Consider the following 18,694-nt stretch of genomic DNA (forward strand, 5'->3'; position numbering starts at 1 on the left):
GCCGCCGCCGCCGCCGCTGCCCAGCGCGCAGGACAGCGCCTTCCTCAACGACGCCGACATGGTCATGAGCTTCGTCAACCTGGGTGAGTGCGCGGGGGCTGCGCGGGGATGCGCGCTGCATCCGCGCCTAATCCGCGCCGCATTCGCGGCGGGTCCCGTGAGCGCCGCTGCTCCTGGACACGCAGCCCGCGCTGTCCCTTGCTGCTCCGTGGACTGTTTTGAAGGATTCCGAGCTGGGCTCTCTGGCTCTCTCTCGGACCCTCCCGTGCCTGCATTTTGTGGGAATCCTGAAATAAGTTCTTCTACATGTCAACCTGCTCCTCAAAGAAATCACGCTGTCAGCTCGTTACTGCTGCAGAGGGCTCCGAGGGGGGAATTTCGGTGGGGAAGCCATTAAGCATTTTACTTGGAGCAGCCCTGACTTCAATTAAAAGGAAACAGTTGTAATTAGATTCAGCCTAATGCGAAGAATGAAAATATTTCTGTTGGCAAATTGCAGTTCCTTTTTTTAGTGAACGCTGAAGTTCAAGTGTCTCGGCAAGGCAGCTCAAAACTGCATCTTTTCCCAAGTGATTCTAGAGCTGTGTGTCAGAGCTATGATATCTGTGCTTGGAGGCATCCCTAGTATCATTAAAAATATGAATTGTTCATTTCCTAATATGGAGCAATGATATGTCACTGCCATTGGAAATTTGTCAGAGCTACCGCTAGCGCTGTTAGCTGTTCAAAATTTTTCAAAATTTGTGTTCAAAGTGTTCAGAAGTTTTGTACCAAGGTACAGGTGTTTAGTGCAAGTTTTGCTTTAGCCCTCAGGGATGTGTGACTTTCATACCTGACCAAAATCCCACGGTAGCTCATAAGTGCCCCCCTTGCACTGGAGGAAACCAGCACTCTGTGGTCAGCTCAGACCCTGACAGAGGTGGACAGAGTATCGGAAATACTGTATTTTTTAATCCAAAGCACAAATAGTTCTGTTCTCCTTATTTCTGTACTATTCCCTCAGCATCCATAGTGCCCCCCCCCCCTTTTTTTTTTTTCAATGAGTGGAAAACGGCTGGCTTCTATCTCCTTTCTTTGGGGGCCTTTAAGATGTGTCCCTTTAAGATGTGTCCCAGAATTTTAGAAGTGCTCTGTCAGTGGTAGTTTTCTCTATGCAATGCTCACAGCATGGTTTATTTAAGGGGTACTGGGATAGGTGCTTGCAAGGTGCCAGGCAGTTCCCAGAGGAGCTGATTTCAAGGACAAAACTGTGCATGTGGTGGTTTTTGATGGTGTTTGACAGCCTGTTTTTTAAAGCACCTGGAAAGTGGCATTAGGCAGTAGACCTGAAGGTATTCCCTTCGAAAATAAAGACACTCCAGAGATTCAAATCAGTTCTAATAGCTTCGATCTAGACACTTATGTAACAACAAGGAAAATTGTTCGTGTAATGTAGTAAAATAGCAGAGTTGAAATGCTAGTTATGAGTTTCAGGAAGTATGAATCAACTTCAGAAATTTCTCATCGCCTTCCAAGTTCCGAGTCATAAGCCGTAATGCCATTTAGCGTGGTTGTTTTTTACCAAGCTGCACGTGGATCAGCCCGCTGACACCAAACAACTGTTCTCTTGCCTTCTGTAGCTTGTCTGACAGAGGAGGGTTTTTTCCTGGGTCCTTCATATTCATACGGATATTTACTTTCCCACTGGAAAACTAGAGGAAAGCTAAGGCTGTACCGCAGTATACAACATCAGACTCAAGGTTTGATGGGCAAAAGCCAGCCTGGACTGCGCTCCAGCCAAGTGTCTTGTCGTGATRATGAAAATACACACACACACACACACACACACACTCACACACACCCGTGTTGTGGGATCATAGCAGACAGGGGAAGGCTTCCTGGTCTCAAGGACACTGGCTGTTCTAGTGAACTTGGCATATGCCAAGTAACTATTAAAACTCACATTTGAAGTGTCCGTATAAGCAGACACTGCCAGAATTATTTTATTTGGCAGTGTCTGCATGTGATCAGACCTCCYTTAAATAACTTCTGTTTGGTTAGAATCTGCTTCCGAAGAGTTTTTGCTGTCCGTGTGTAGCTTTAAGGAGCTGTCTCTTCATCACTGAGGTGGCAGCTACCAGAGAAATATGAGTGATCTGTATTTTTTTTTTAATTAAAATCAAAGGTATACAGTGATATTTTGGTAGACCGAGTGCAGATAGTATTGAAGATGTGTGTGAACATATGTGTGTGGAGTAGGTATTTAGATGTTCCCAAATGACTACATGAATGGCTGTGTGCACGGGTTAAGAAGTGTTGAATGAGACCCTTCTTTTCCCTAATAGGTGGACACTGTGGGCTGTCTTCAGCTTCCTCTGTTACTTCTGCTGCAAGACAGAGCCAGGGAAATATTCAAGCTGCCGCTTGTCTTTGTGCTTCAAAGCCACCATCTAGATCAGCTTTATGGAGAAATCCTGCTTTGTTCTAAATGTTTACAGATGTTGATGTCCCTTTAAAAGCATGTTTGATTTTTCCAGCTCTGTAGCCTGGAAGAAGCCAGTAGCTTGTAGCTGCTGCTGATTTTAAACACMCAGCGCTACAGCCCTTCCTGGGCAACATAGATCTCTCTTCTGTTTGGGGATGTGTTTTCTTTTTGCCTGGGGAAAGCCGTTTCTGTGTTTGCTCGGTGCAGAAGTCCTCCTTGTCGAGGTCTTGCAGGCTGAGGGACTTGGCTGATGTGACCTCTCTGGCTGTGCAGTCAGTTTAGATGCCTCAAAGATGACTTCCTGGGAGAGAGTTTCTTTAAAAAAATAAAAAGTAAAATAATAATAATAATAAATTTATATATGTATAAATGGTGGGGAGGGAACACAAAGGAATGGACAAAGGAATGGATATTCTCCAAACATAGGCAGTTGCCATTTTATAGAGAAAACAAGAAGCATTAGTCTTCAAAGAGCAGAGTMTGGGATTTGTCTTGCCTACCTAGTGATGTCTGCACCACAGTATAGTCTAGCAAGGTGTGGGTAATTCTCAGACGGCTAATTTCAGGGGAATGTTGAGCAGTCCGGATTTTTCGGAGATGTTTAGCTATTTGCTTTATAGAACACCTGGAAAGCACTACTAGGGCGTAGAAATAAAAGTGTTTGTTCCTATTGCAAGTAAAAACATGCCTAAGATTCAAACCAGATAATTTGGATAACAAATTTCATTGTTAAGTTAGACAGCAAAAGAGAATTTCAGAGTACAATCATATTGCACATTTTCTGTTATGGACAGATGATCATGAAAGTGTCTATTTTAGGCATTTGCATTAGGGTGAGGTGATTTGCAACCTAGAAGTGCCCTCTTCTTTCCATTTCACACATGGGAAACCTAGATAGCTAGCTCAGATATCAGCATCTATATTTTAGATTTCTATATTTGAGATTTCTCAGACCAACTAAGATGCCTCAAGTCTTTGTCAGGGAAATGGCCATATGGAAGAGAATGTGGTGTCAGAAGGGGTGTGGAGGGCCACTGTATATCCTCCTGGAAACATTGAATTCCTCTTTGAGAACGTTGATATAATTGTGGCGCTGGCATGACTTGTCTGAGTGCTATTGGGGAATTAGTATTTTCTAGCCTTTTCTGTTTGACATCTATGTACTTCCCTTGTGGCATCAAATAGAGAGATCACCTCTTCATCCTCTCAGAGTGACTTGTTTGGTATGGAGATCCTTCTTCTAGAGGTGATGCTGGACTGACAGCTAGACTTAGTGAGTGTCCATATATTTTTGCTGCCAAGAGTGTTTAGTGATGTTTCAAGTGCCAACAACAAATCCCATCTATATCCAGGGAAATGAGGAAAGAGGAGTCACAAATCAAACTGCAAACTAGCCCAGGGAGCAGTAACAGAGCTAAAGCTTCCATGATTTCTTGTGAATTATCGTTGCTGATGTGAAATGAAGATGCTCTTCAGTCCCTGTTTCACTAGCTGATATCTTTAGAGGAACCTAGTGCATGCCATATGTAGCAYGCTAATAGGAATAAGATAGGCAGACAATACCTTCTTGCCAAACATCCATGCTGACCAGAAAATGTGTATTTTCYCTAGGAAATCCAGTGACAGTCTTTGAGGATTTCAGCTATGACCAAAAACTAGGACTACTAATAGTTGGATAACAGTGCAGGAAAAGTCTAAACTAAACATAAAGTCAAGAGTCAAGAATAATAAAAATGTGTTTTTGAGGTGCAGTGCTTAATTAGCCACATTATTGTGCCTTTTGATTGTACCTGCTGGTAAACAGCCTTGATTCACCATATCTCTGTGCTTTTGTGTTCCCTCTTTCTGTCCAAAGACCCACAGATCTTTAGGGAAGATGTGAGGGAAAATAATATGGGAAGATACAGATCTGCTAAACAATCCTGAAAATCAAGCTGCCTGACTCCAGTTGCGACTGCATGTAAAGCAACTCATATCTTAGCATCTCAAAAGCCAGAAATCCTGATCCTCTACAAGACCTCACAGATCTGCCAGAGCAAGAGCGCTCCCTTTCACTTAAACCAAAGTCAATATAGAGTGAACAGTACAAATGTAAAAACCTTCAGCTCACCTACCAGATTTTCTTCTAGGAATCATTTTGTGTGAATCTGTGTCAAGCAGCTGTATCCAAACAATATGCATTCACCCTGCATGGCTTTTCATAGGAAGAAAACATTGCTACAGCACCTCCAGGTTCATTGCTGGAGGAGATGATTTTTTTTCTTTTAGTGTGAACATTTGATCAGCCTACCTGTCTTTTTCTGGTATCATGCTTGGTTTCAGGAGATATGAAATTAGGCRACCAAGATGTTTCAGGGAAGCTTGCCTGATTTTCTTGACAGGACCATACCATTCACACTGTCATCCCATCTGTTTATACTCCTGGCCACATGCTGTAAAGGTCAAGACATCTGCTGACGAAGGATAACTGGAGTGTGTGATGCTGCATATCTGACTAGGCTGCCAGCTGGCTGTGTAAAGCCTCACACTCTCGGCATGCTCCATGTGTGTCCAGACCAGGCCAGTATTAGAAATCATGAAGCTGATGACGGGAATGATTTTGCTGACCTCTGTCAAATCTTGTATACCATGCTACAATGCCAGGATTGGTCTTGAATGTCCGAGAGCAGTCTTATGTTTGCGGCTCAACTGATGCAGCCCCAGGTCCTGGTTTATACCATTTTCTTGAAGTAGTCATAGCTTTTTAGTCACCTAGTGATGGACAGCCAGCTGATGACATGGTTAAAAAAAAGGCAAACAGTTATCTCTGGTCCTTGGCTGGCTGGCTGCCTGACATTATTTTTAGAAATCCTCAGTTCCTTTGGACTATAAATTTGAGGGAAATCACAACTAGTTATCTTTCTGCCTTTGCACAGAAGCCCTGGAGCATGTGTGGCTCCAAGAGAAGCTGCTATTTAAAGTCATTTCCTCATGCATACATGCAGCCTGACATTGCACAGATGTACACGTGCACCTATCGCAGAGTACACAAGGACTGCAGCATCTCTGTTAGCAACGTTAGCATAGATCACCATTCTTCCAGCTACTCTCCAGTGAAATTAATATGTAAGAATACATGGAAGCAAAGTGATTTGTCAAGTCTTAACTTTCAGTGACCTTCCTAAGCTTGTATTTGTGAGCTGAGAAAGAGAATGAATTGATCATTCTAACTCTGTGTCATAAATCACACAGGGTCCCCTGTGTGGAAGTGCTGTCAGTGATTATTGTTAATTTTATGTTCCACTGTCAGAATTAGTGGAGGGCAAAACTGTAAAAGCTGTATATCTAGGTAGAAGTGTCATGTGAACAATGCAATTGTAGCTGGACCATGTAGCATTAGGAGGCCTATTCTCTAACTTGTGAAAACTTTTCAGAGCTTGAAAATTTATACTGTCTAAATTTGAATGAAATGATTAGGTTTTACTTACAGCAAAAAAAAATTGTAATTGAAAAAAATAGTATCCCCAAAGTGGTCTTGATTAATTCAAATCAAATTTTGTATCCTCAATAAGTGTTATGTTTTGAAATAGAAGCCCAAGTATTTTGTTTTAGAAAAGTAAGACAACACTTTTTGACTTTCTTCCTCAGAATAAAACAAAAAATAAAGRCACATCCAAGGTGTTTCTTAGGTGAAGGTTCTCTTCTGGCAGTTCTCTTTGAGGTGAACATTTTTTCAATAGAAAAAGATTCAGGCAGCTCTGCTGGGAGCTTCCATTGCTGGAGCCCTGTGCCCCTGCTTCAGTGGAGAGAGGTCCTCGCAGCATCTAACCCAGCATCTTTCTCATAGTTTTAAATATAAACTTTTAAATGGTGTTTGTGATTTTCAAGGAAGGAAGGTGGTGTTTAGACTTTCCATGCCATGGAAGCATGATTATTTTTAAGTAATCTTGCATCATTGCTAAATGGTACAAAGTTAGAGGAAGGTACAAGTTACTGAGGGCATAAACATTCCCATTGTGTGTTTCTGCTGTTTCCCAAGAGTTGACAGGAGTAAACTACTACAGTACTAAAACTACTTATAATTCAGTACTTCTGTTTTACCATTATATGTAATGTGCTACATAAAACAAAAACATCACATGAATGGAAAATATTATTCTCGGGTGAGAGACTTGCGTTTGTTTTAACAGGCACCTCATCAAGCTTGGGGGACCACAGTTAAGATCCAGAAAGTCTTCCAGAAAGAGACAGCTGAAAACTGCTCAGCAGAGTCTCTTGGCTTTGAAGCCGGAAGATGAGGAGAAGCAGGGCCTCCTTCCACCTCCTTCCTCCTTTCTCCTCCTCCTTGGCTTACAGCAGATGTGGGTGTCCCCGCACACGGAGGAGGCTCCAGTGGGAGTGCAGCAACCATGCACCTTGTGCGTGGTCAGCACCCCTGAGGCACCTGCACAGTCCTGCTGGGCTGGGAGATGTGCACAGGAGAGGTCCCAGTTCCTCACGACGGTGACTTTGGGGGCAGCGCATGGCTATAGCTGCCACCAGAGTGCTACAGGAAAAAACAGCCTAATTAAAAGACCGAGGTGCCGATGGGATTACCGGGATGTCTAACAAATCATCCTGGACTTTGGCATCTATGACCTGTTTCAAATTGGGAGGGGTCTATGTTTCTTCAGCTTCCTATTAGGCTGCCAGGCTAAGAGACAGCCATGTAGGGATGGGTGGTTTTTATTTCTTTTTTGTTTGAGATTTTTTTTTGATGACATAATGTTTTGGATTTTTTTTTTGTTTTGTTTTATTTTCAGGGGCAGGAAGATTTTGACAGAACTGCCTGCAGCTCCTTTTTACGTTACAGTGTTCATCATGGCACAATGACAGAACTGAATCACTGGTAGCAACAGTGGGAATTTTTGGCAAAAAAAGTATAATGCAGACAGAGCCGAAGTGTTCTGCTAACTAAAACAGTAGCTGTATTTTAAGAGASCTAGACATGACTGTTTTGATCCAATGTGGTGTTAATCACAAGAATACATAACTGCTTTCCTATGAACTTTCCCCTTAAAAATATCCAGTGATATCACCTGATGTTTTGCATGAGTGCTCAGTATAACCAGAATTTAGAACAGCTGGCTCCATATAAACTTGGAATATTCATAGGTCAAATATTAGTGTATAAATAAAAACATTTTGAAAATGAAAACAGAAGCACAGTATTTGAAATTTACTCAGTGTGCAGATGTACTTCATGGCTTGAATAGCTTTTACAAATTAATCARGACAGTATTAACACTTGTTTTGCAGAAGTCAAATTTCCCAATTGTAAATGAGAATGTGTTTTTCAAGCAGTATTCCAGAGATGTGTTATTCTATGTATTTTAATAATCTTTTGCAGCTAAAAAAGAAGCATGAATCAGCTGTATGAGGCCCCCTTGTAAATTAGGTGTATTTAATCAAACTAGAATCTTGCTACTGGCAAGGCGGGTCACATGTTCTTTTACCAAATACTAGTTTAAATATTTGCTGTGTTTAAATCACATATATAAAAATGCAAGTACCCAGGCAGTATTCTTATCTTGTCATTTACTGCATTACATTCAYGTGGCATATATGGTGAAGGTATTAGACACTGTGTTTGCATAAGGGCTAAAGGGTGACATAATGTCTATTAAAGCATAATCACTTAGCTCCACACTAGGCAACAAGGAGCATTTAAAAAATGAAAACCGATTCAAGTCTGTGGGCTGTGATATTCACAGCCATGAGGAAAGAAGATTTGGAGAGAAGGATCTACACTTTGTCTCAAACAGAGATTTTGTGTTATTGCAYGATGCGTTATTGCATCGATGTGTCTCCTGACTGTTACTCCCTGGAGTTTCCACAACATTTCAGAGATGAATCAGGGAGAATAAAACGATAAGCAGTGAACCCAAGCCTTCTTACAGTAGGAATAAAATCATTCAACTATGTTGGAGAAAATGCTGAATTGTAACAAGTACTTACAAGATAATATAAAATATTTGACCTCTGTTGCCTTTCTGGGGTCATAGGAGACTCTCTTTGGAATCCAGTAAGAGAGATCCAATGCCACTGGGTAGTGTGGGACAAGCCAAGGTCCAGCCTGAAGAGGAATAGCATGAAGGTCTTCTAAAGCACCCAGTCCTTGGTGAGTTATGGTGAACTGGGGATCCATCTTTTTTGCCAAATATGTCTCTAGCTAGTATCAAGGAGTGCTGAGCTCTGAGATGAAAAAACAGGCTTTTAAAATATCAATGTCAGCCCTGGAAAAACAGAGAATTTTGAATCCTAGGCATATAAGTGAGTGAAGGAAGATGTGTGGTTATTTTTAAGTATTTATAATATTATAACAGGAAGGTGATTTGGTATTTGGTAGTGATTCTGGTCATTAAATAAGCTTTTCTCATTGCATTTAACGTGTGTGATTTTAAAATTCTAAAATTTAAGTCTGGTATGTGATTGGTATTTGAATATCTATGCAAATATTTGATCTACAAATATAGAAGGCAGGTGCTTGACTTAAATGCATAATATTGAAAAGTAAATGCTTCATTTCGAAAAAGCACAGTCTCTTTTGGCAAACAAGCTGTCATCTGGAGACTGTATTTGAGCTTGCAGACCGTTTTACTTAATTATTGTAACATCAAAAGTCTTCAACATGAAAGGGACCAAGCAGTGACTATACAAGATAATGATTTGTTTATAAAAATAATTTAAACAGCATATAAAAAGGATAAACATGTATGTCCTGCCAAAATTCACTGTATGTTCTGCAGGCTTTAGTGATTGTGAATCTCTTGGCTTGCCCTTTCAATTTATTTTATTTCACCAAAAAAAAAAAAAAAAAAAAAAGAAAAAAAGAGGGAGGGGAGGAAGGGAAAAAAGGAAGAAATTAAAAACATTCTCGTATTTAAGGAGGTTCCAACTTATACTATGGGTGATAGCTGGAAAGAAAATATATGTTCATTTAACACAATACAAGAGATATTTTCACTTTGAGATCTGTCTGTATTTTGTCTCTTGCATGTGATAACTTTTACACTTTAATGATTGTAACAGCCGTCCCATCCAAAAATGTTCCATTCTGCAGGATATGGAATGCTCATTACTTATTAGACAATATAGAGATATTACTCTGTCTTTTATCCAGGGCCTCAAAACACTTCATAAATGTTGAAGTCACCCAACATGCTCTGACTAATGTAAATCGCTATTATACTCATTTTCCAAATGGCTAAAATGAGGCTCAGAGTGCATAACTGGACCAGGACTATGATGAGGTCCTTGAAATTCTTACTTCCAGTCCTATGATCTAACTGCTAAACCACACTCCACGTTACTGTGTTGGCAGGTATCCAAGTGACTTGTGGAGTCAGTGGAACAGTACAATCTTATTCAGTAAAATCAGTCTATCTTCGGGTCACAATGTTAGAGAGTTGGAAGCTAAGAGTTCTCAACTTATATTTATTTCCTTCCCACCTATGAGTCTTTCTTACCAGTACTGCAAAACCTGAATATTCTATTTCCACTCTCTGTTAGGGATAAGAGTCCTAAGCCATGCTTAAAAACATTAGTTTAATGTCAGTAATCCTTCTGATCTTTGTGGGCACTATGCGAATAAAAATACTTGCCAGAAGTCCATTTATATGCAATGACTATTATTAGCACAAAGTGTTGGGTAATAATTAAGAATAATACAGGAAATAATAGTAATATATAATAATAACAATATAGAAAGACTTCAGTGCAGTGGGTAGTAGTATGAGTGCACGTGTATTTATGGAGGGGGATACTGAGAGACCCAGGAGGGTCCAGCCCTATATTATCTGCAGTGCAGGGACTACCTGTCATAAGCAAACCCTGTCAAAAGTCTCCACAGTAGTGTATAATAGCAGGGGAAGCTGTGTACTTGGGGGAAAACAGAGGATGGTGAATAGAATATTTTCCCTCAGWGTCTCTTGCATTCTGATTTAAAGAGTGAAACTTTTTTTTTTAATCTTTTTTTTTTTTTATCAAATTTTTGGCAAATCCTGGGAAAGGGAGTACAATATTTCCAAGACAAAGGAAGAGTTGCAGTTGTTTGCTGCAGAGGTGCTAGGCTAGCGATGGACTTGCAACCTCTGTGAGCCACRGTTGGAAAATGTGCTGGTTAGCCACAAAACCAGAAGACGGAGGTGCCATGAAAAAAGCAWTAGAGTGAGCCAGTGTTGGGGCTAGTTGTACCCTCTACATTCCTTAGGAGTCTGTGACACAGGGCTGAAGTCTATAGGTGTGTGGCCATAAGGCTAGACTTGGTCGCCTGATCCCATGTTGGAAGAGAGGCAGTCAGTAACATCAGTCTTGAGTTCTTTCTGGTTTTGATGCTTTCTCAGTGTATGGCAATGTCCGGGGAGCTCAAATTAGGTTCAAGTGCAGTTCTGTTTTTAATATTGAGTGAACTATAGCTTAATCCATTCTGAAAACTGTTCTGTTCTTATGCATGCATTAAGGAGCAAGTCGTTCATGGGTGCAAATTGACTGGAAACTGTTAGGGAGGTTAGTAGAACTTAAGGCAGTGGCAGTGGTGTGCTTAGGTAAAGCAGTGTCCATGACGAAGTAAGACAAAAGGTAGCTGTTCTTCTAAGTTAAATTTCCTGGTAGTTTTGTTGAGAAACTCTTAATATTAATATAGTGTAATGGCTGAAGTTAGTATAAAGACTGCTTTGTGTTTCGGGAGCTATTGCAATTGGGTCTKTCTGATAGTTTGGCTATTACTGATCTCAGTAAAAACAGTTTTAKGGGATCCCAAAACAGTGAAGTTGGCAGCTGTGATTCACTAAGACTTGAAGAGATAGTCCATTAATTCATGGCACTCCCCAGAATAAACATGGCAAACCTCCTCTGAAATAACACACGGTAAATCCTTGTTGTCACTCAAAACTGAACATTTGTCTTCAGATAGGGGTAGTGAAAGAAGCTGCCCGTTGCTTAATGAATGGGAAAATAAATAGAAGATGAATTGTGCATTGTGTTATGCTTGACATGGCAAAGCTCTGGGTAGAATAACAACAGACCTTTCTTAATGTGTTATCCATATGAAAAGAGAACATTATCTAAATAGTGCCCACTAAGCAGATTATCAGTTGATGTAAACTGTCATGGCCCTCTGGTATGGATCTGCAGTGGGAGCTACAGCCTCTTTTTCCCTTGCTTTCCCTCTGTTCTTATACCTCAGGCACTTTCTTGTGCAAAAACAGATTTCAACACCCTCTGCATCAGGTCTTTGAAGACCAGAGCCTCTCCTCCTCTGTGCTACAAGATTTCTGAAGGTTGTTGCAAGTTTGAATTGCTTGGAGTGTACAGATGTTTTGTGAAGCTTGTTATTTTCTGTGTTGGAGGTTATGAGTCAGATTACTGTTACCAAAATGTTTGTGTGAAATCATTTCTGAGTCATATATTTGCATCATATACAACCTGTCTGACAATCAAAACATTCAGCACTCAGCTAATGATTATATTAAGTTTTCCAACACTGTGCTCCAACATAACATAATTGCACAGCAAGGTGCAATATATTACTTTGACAAGGTTCTTCATGTGTCTTGTAGTGTCAGAACATCATAATTGCTATTATTTGAAATTGTCAGATTAATGTGTACTTTATTGCATGCAACAAAGTTAAAAATAGTGAGAGGCAGTTCCCTTGCAAACAGAGAGCTCTGCAGCTATTCCTGGAAACTTGTTTTTTCAGTCCCCAAGTAAATACAATTTTCAATAAGTTTCATAGTGATTTTAATCTTTTTCCATTCAGGGAGGTGTCTGATTATGGTTTATTACTGAATTAATGGACAGTTGTGACTATCTGTGTGGAGAAATTGTTTGAATACCAGGATTCAGCAGCTGCCAGAAGGCTGTTTGGTAGTTTCTGTAATATGGTTTATAAGCTGTAACTGGAGGATTTTTAACAACGTAGAAAACATAAACAGTCTGTAAACTGCAACTTAATGCATGCTATGTTTATCTGTTGTCTAACTCCTGGCGTAAATGGGGGTCACTTACAAAAATATCCTGAATAAATAAGACAAACATTTAATTTTATATTTACCTATGCGATGTAAGAACTAAGGAGCAGGACTGTCTGTTGCCCCACCCCAGCAAAAGCACGAACTCGTCTTTAATTGCTCTTCTCAAAGGGAATGGGGGAAACACAAAACAAAACCCCTCAGCTTTTTGTTGGGATAACAGCTAATGAGACTAAAAATACATAGGGGCGTAGGGCTGCTCTTGTGTTTGTTTTCAAATAACTTTCACTGAAAAAGCATGTGGATAGTGAAATGGAAAATGATTTTAGGGCTGGCTTGTCTGAAGCTTGGTTTACAGTCTTCTGGAATTGGCTTTTGGGAGCTCAGTACATGTGTGAAGGGCACTGGAAGTTCCTTTTAAGTGTAAACTATTTTTGATCTCCACACTTTTTCTAAACTGACACAGTGCGAAGTACAGGATGGATTATGATTACATTCTTTACATTGGTAGTGAAAAAAAAGTGTGGACACTGTAAGTGTCTAGATCATGCTTAGTAACTAGTGAGCCTGCATTTAGAGCAATAAAAGGTTCCCCCATGTGGTGTTGGCRAGCACCATCCTTGTTTACCCACTCTCCTTGGCCAGTGTCAATGGCAAATACATAACTGGACTGTGGGAACAATATATTGTAAAGTGTAGTGGCAAATGCCAAAAAGAAAAAAAAAATCTGTTGGATAAAGTCCATTTGTCCTATGCTAAATTCTAGCCCTGTAAACAAACACAGCTGCTGAATCTAGAATCAGTTCTCAGAGTGGTTAACAGTGATGCATTGGTAGTGACTTCACAGCAGAAAAAATATATAGCATATGAGGCTGCATTTAGGATMAGGACTGTCCTCAACTCTGATTAATTGTTTTTGTTTGTATATTTTCATCTATTTATGATACTGTAGAATAGCCTGAATGTAAAAATGGAGTTTTAAAATGTCAGACCATCCAGCCTAGTCTGTTGAAAGCATTAAGTACTGATGAGCCAGTTTTAACGAGCTTTTGTTGAAGAGTCTGAATTGATGACCAAAAGCTTGCAATATGTATATATATATTTTGTATTTCTCTTTCTCATACCAATATGTCAACAGTTTGGTTATCTGATCTTTTTTACTATGTGTTACTATGTATATATATAGAGAGAGCGTGTGTGTGTGTGTGTGTGTGTGTGTGTGTGTGTGTGTGTGTGCGTGTGTATACATATATGTATCGCTGTGCAGGGATATGTGTCTCCCTGTGCAGGAAGATTTATCTGTCATTTCACCTCAACTAAAATGTGTTTAGAAGTCCCGGATTTCTTAACAAGGGCCCTGAAGCTTCAAACATAAGAAACCTTGGGGCCAAGCCTGCTAGGTCACTGGCAAATGTTGCAGCACTTACACTGTAATTTGTCTTGCAGCCTAGTTATGTGTTTTGACATCCCTGAGCTGACTAATTGCTCTGGGGGAAAAAAATGAAGTAAAGAATGGCCTTGGTTACTGTAGTAGAAAAGCTTCCAATCCTCCGTCCATCACATCAATTATTTAGTCACCGTTGTATATTCATCACAAGACCTAGCACAGCGGGGCTCCTATGGCTTGCCACAATGCAATTAAATTATGCATTTGATGTGCATCACCTATCCTACCCAAGGATTAAAGATTTCTTTTCCTCTTTGGCTTTGAAAAAAGAGAAGGCTAAAGGAACTGGACAGTTCAGGTGGAAAGTAATGGAGAGAAGATATGACAGAATATAAATCACTAAGTACAACTCAGGCTCGGACCTGAGGACAAGTTATCTGGGAGTTCTGCAGTGCAACCCACATGTATTTGTATGTTCTCAATAGAGRAAAGCTGGGTTATCATGGTCCAAGTGTTCTCTCTGAAGAATTCACTTTTGTCAAAGATGTGATGGTACATCCGAAAGTTTTTGTTATTGTTTTGTTTTGCTTTCCAAGAGTCTTTTCCATATGTCCATTTCCAGGAGCCTTGGCYGTATGGGGATGAGAAGTCTTGCCTTCTCCACAGCTTCCTTTGGGCTCTGTGGTTTGCTGGGGGCTCCTGGGGTCTGCTGGTGCTCTGTTGTTCCTCCCACCTGTGTGGGCTGACCAAGCTGCCCCACAGTAAGGGGCAGGTTGTCTCCTTCTGCAAGCCTCGGTCCACATGGCATGGAGAGCAGAGGATGACGTAGCTGAAGGCCCCCAGCAGTGATGTGGGGGCTTTCTGCAYTCATAGGTCCAAGGGATGCCATCACACAGGCTTGTGGAGAGATGGGGATTTTCAGTGGAAAACTCCTAAATAAGGGGTTTCAATCCAAGCTCAAAAAGAAAAAAAATAGCAKGTTTGCTGAAATTAAAACCTTTCGTGAGGTAGACTTCTAACAGCTCTTGTATGAAAGCCATAGACATTTTGTAGTTGTCTGGATCTTTGCTTCGAAGTGCACTGGTTGGTTTCTTCCACACTCTGCCATTGCACATGGTGGTGCCACCCTAGTTAGAAACCCCTTTGCCTTTAAAAATAATTGGGTAGGAGAATTGCCGTGTACCGCGCTGTGATGTTGTGGCTTTTGTCGTGCTTGCTGAACATGACTGAAGCACGAGTGGTCCTGATTCTGGAAACACTCTAAGCTGTTATCCCTACTAAATATACCGGCGTGAAGAATTCAGACTGTCAGTCTGGCACTTTCCATAAACACTAAATTGACTCAGAGTGGCTAGGTATAGTGCTATAAAACATACTGTTTGAGTCTTATTGCCAAGGAAAAAAAAGAGTAAATAGTAGACTTACAGCATGAGGGCTAATTTCTGTGCTTATGCCTTCTACATTTCCATTTTTGCATCAGCTTGGCAAGAAGTTAACCTAAATGTCAAAACTATTTTTATGTAAATATATGCATTATTGAATCTCTTACTCATAAAGCAAATAGTACTTTAAACCCACACAAAACAGCTGAAGCTATATATATTTTCTCACTACTGAATTTGGCTTTTGCTAACTTGGAGCTGACTGTTCAAAATTAAGTTAGGAATCAAGGGCACTTAATTTTCCAGCTAATGTAGGTATTCTTGGCTTTGAATTGTACCAATTTAAGATGGAAGAAAACTTGGTATTGTGCTACAGGTACTCTTAGCAATTAAAAAAAAAAAAGTGAGAGGGAGAGAGAAATCAGGATTAAATCAATATACTATTAGCAAGCTTTTCTAAAATTCTGAAAACATACAGAAAAAATAAGAATATTGAGATATYGTGAAGGATTTGATATCAAGCAGTAATTCTTTAGAGTGTTTCCTGCTGAAAATGCAGTTTAGTGCCAGATTCTGAGGCCTTAGTTAAATAGGGTAATGGCTGTAGCCTGAAAATAACCCTGCAGATTGCATTGATGCTTTCTAAATAGCAAGAACAGCAAAACCTTTATTTGCTAAGTACAAACAAAATCAAAACAGGCTTTAGGGGTTATGTACTAGAAATGGATATTCACTGTCATTCTAGTAATTCCTGGCCATTTCATACTTTTCCTTGCTCCATTACCCTTCCTGTGGGAAGTTAGCTAAGGTTGGTATATTTATTTCCTGAAAATAAGTGGAGGGATTCTCCAGAATTTCATGCAAACAAGAACTTTTTCTGAAATCCCCCCCAAAAACTTCTGCCGTGAGTCTGACGTAGTCTCCTGGTGGTATCCATTGATATGAAAGGTCGCACATTCAATGTGGAAGCAGTCAGAGCAGAGCTTGCTACTGATTTTTGCTTTGACCTGTGCTGAAGGCAGGGCCTCCCTAAGTGTATTTGCTACTAGGGCGTTCGAGCTGACTAGGATCCAAAGAAATAAGGCAGGAGAAGAGGGAGGAATCTTCAGCAGAATTGTATATGATCTGCCAACTCCGATTTCAATTGAGTTTTTAAATCAATTATCCAGCCATCTCATGCAAATGAATTTTGGTCTGAATTGCTTGGAAAATAATATCTTTGGATTGTAAAATATTTGTCTGTCACTGTCTGTGGCATAAAATGTGCACATTGGTCTTTCTGCTCTTTCTTGTTTTGATGAACCCAAGCTATACTAAAGGAAAATAAAAATCAGAGTGCTTTTTGAAGCAGATGGGCTGTTTAGCCTAGAGAAGAGAGGACTGAGAGGAGATCTGATCAATATGTACCTGAGGGGAGAATGTAGGATGGAGCCAAACTCTTCTTGGTGGTGCCCAGTGACAGGACAAGGGGCAATGGATGCAAGCTGAAACACAGGAAATTCTATCTCCACATGAGGAGGAACTTCTTCACTGTGAGGGTAAGAGAGCCCTGGCACAGGCTGCCCAGAGAGGTTGTGGAGTCTCCTTCTCTGGAGGTCTTCCAAACCCTCCTGGATGCCGCCCTGTGCCATGTGCCCTAGGTGTCTCTACTTGAGCAGGGAAGGGTTGCACTAGATGATCTCTAGACATCCCTTCCAACCTCAATCATTCTGTGAATCTGTGATTCTGTGACTCTGTGTAAGCAGCCTGGGTTGTGTGAGGCTGAGGTAGCTGCGAAGCACAACTGGGGAAAGTCACTGTAAGAGGAAGGAAAAGGCTTGTAAAATGTCAGATACAATCACCAAAAGAGTTTGAAATAGTGTCAAAGCAGATGTTGCAGTCAGTCAGGGGTGGTCACGCACYGTCTATGACTTGACCTGGCTGTGTGCATCCAACCTCTGGACCACAGAGAAGGAGAGGATAAATACTAAAGGCAGGAGAAATAAACTGAACCAAGAAGTAAGGTGAACCTGCAGGATTTTTGGTCTCTCCATGCAGAGTGGCTCCATAAGTTAGCTTTGGAGCAGGAGGAGCAGGCATTCAATTTTTGAGGAGGATATTTTAAGAGATTTAAAGTATTATTTTCAGTTCTATGAAGTCATAGTTCTTGTTGGTGAAGTTTTTGGTTATTTTRCTTCTTTCGTGTTTCCTCTTTTGCATGATCTGGACCTCCATAAGCATTAGGTATGGTGTCTTCTTGATGTGGAAGTCTAGATGTATGGAAGAGACAAGAGTTACAGTTTTTCAGTTAGAGCAACCGATRGAACTGAGAAAACTGGCCACCTCTGAGCTGTAAAAGCCCTTCTGTTGGAGAAATCCTCTGAACTCTCTCCTCTGACAGGAACAAGTATGAGCCTGCCTTTGGGGAGCCTACCTGGGAACCCTGTCATGGGGATAGCATCCCAGCAGTGCAGGGATGCAGCCCAGGGTGGTGTCCCTTAGGCACTCAGAGGTGTCTGGGAAGGAAGGCTGACAGAGCTATCCGAGAGGAAATGATGCTCATGTGCTTTTCTGGTGATGCCCTTTTCTAGGAAAACCCATCATCATGTTCTTTATTCTTGCTCATTAAATGCGGTGTGTGTTAACAGACTGTTGAGAGTAGGCTAGTCTGGGTTGTCCTTAAATGCGAGCCCTAAGGAAAAACTGAAATAACAGATGAATAAGATTGTTGTGGCTTAGCTTGCGCCATAAAGACTGTTTTCCTTTTTAAATACATTTTTTTTTTGAAAGTGAAGGGAAACCAATTACAATCACATTTAAAGCAAGCAGACTTTCCTATATTTGGCTGAGATGCGTGATTCACCTTGACTGGCCTTTTCTTCATTTTGCTTGTGCTGCAGTCATTCCATGAGCTTATTTGGTTAATTTAGCCACCTGAACTAATTAATTACATGCTATCATGTGGTGTTCCTTTTATTATGTACCTGCTGGTCACAGTCAGAGCATCTTCATTTTCACCTTCTTTGCATAGCCACAGGAGAGAATTCATCCTGTGGATTTTTTTCAAACTTCTGAAAGCTTTTTGTTTGTTTGTTTCCTTTTTTTTTTTTTTTTGTACAGATTATGTAAATACCATGAACATTTTTCCATTGCTTTGATATTTCTGTGTTTGCTAAAGGTTTGGAGTGCAGGGGATGGTAAGCTAAATTATAAAAAATGGCACTTTTATTAGAAACAGTGGTGCACACAAATAGTAAGAAAGATAAAAGGCAGCTGGGACTAGCAARTATCCTGTGAGCCATGGAATTCACTCTTTCAACATTGCAGACAACTAAGTCATAGGCAATTTGTACAGAAAACTCTATGGAGATTCTGTCCAGTTTTCTCCCATGTGTTCACAGAATACTTGCCAATTACCCTGGAAAAAAATGAAAAGAAGGGAAAAAAACAAAGCCTAGATCTGTAGACTGCCAGAGCAGAGGTGCCTCCT

General features: G+C 40.6%; 1 protein-coding gene across 1 annotated transcript in view; it reads left to right on the forward strand.

Annotated features, from left to right (window-relative positions):
* Nucleotide 1: 1 nt before the first annotated feature.
* Nucleotides 2-18,694, forward strand: part of BMP6 (bone morphogenetic protein 6) — a gene marked incomplete at its 5' end in the record, with an annotated part of 89,885 nt that continues 71,192 nt past the window's right edge. Inside the window, one exon of the mRNA XM_026044782.1 lies at nt 2-83. Coding sequence (XP_025900567.1) covers nt 2-83 — 82 coding nt within the window. The remainder of the gene's footprint in view (nt 84-18,694) is intronic.

The sequence above is a fragment of the Nothoprocta perdicaria genome, unplaced genomic scaffold (assembly GCF_003342845.1).
Source record: "Nothoprocta perdicaria isolate Ctin4 unplaced genomic scaffold, notPer1 scaffold_382, whole genome shotgun sequence".
Classification (NCBI taxonomy): Eukaryota; Metazoa; Chordata; class Aves; order Tinamiformes; family Tinamidae; genus Nothoprocta; species Nothoprocta perdicaria.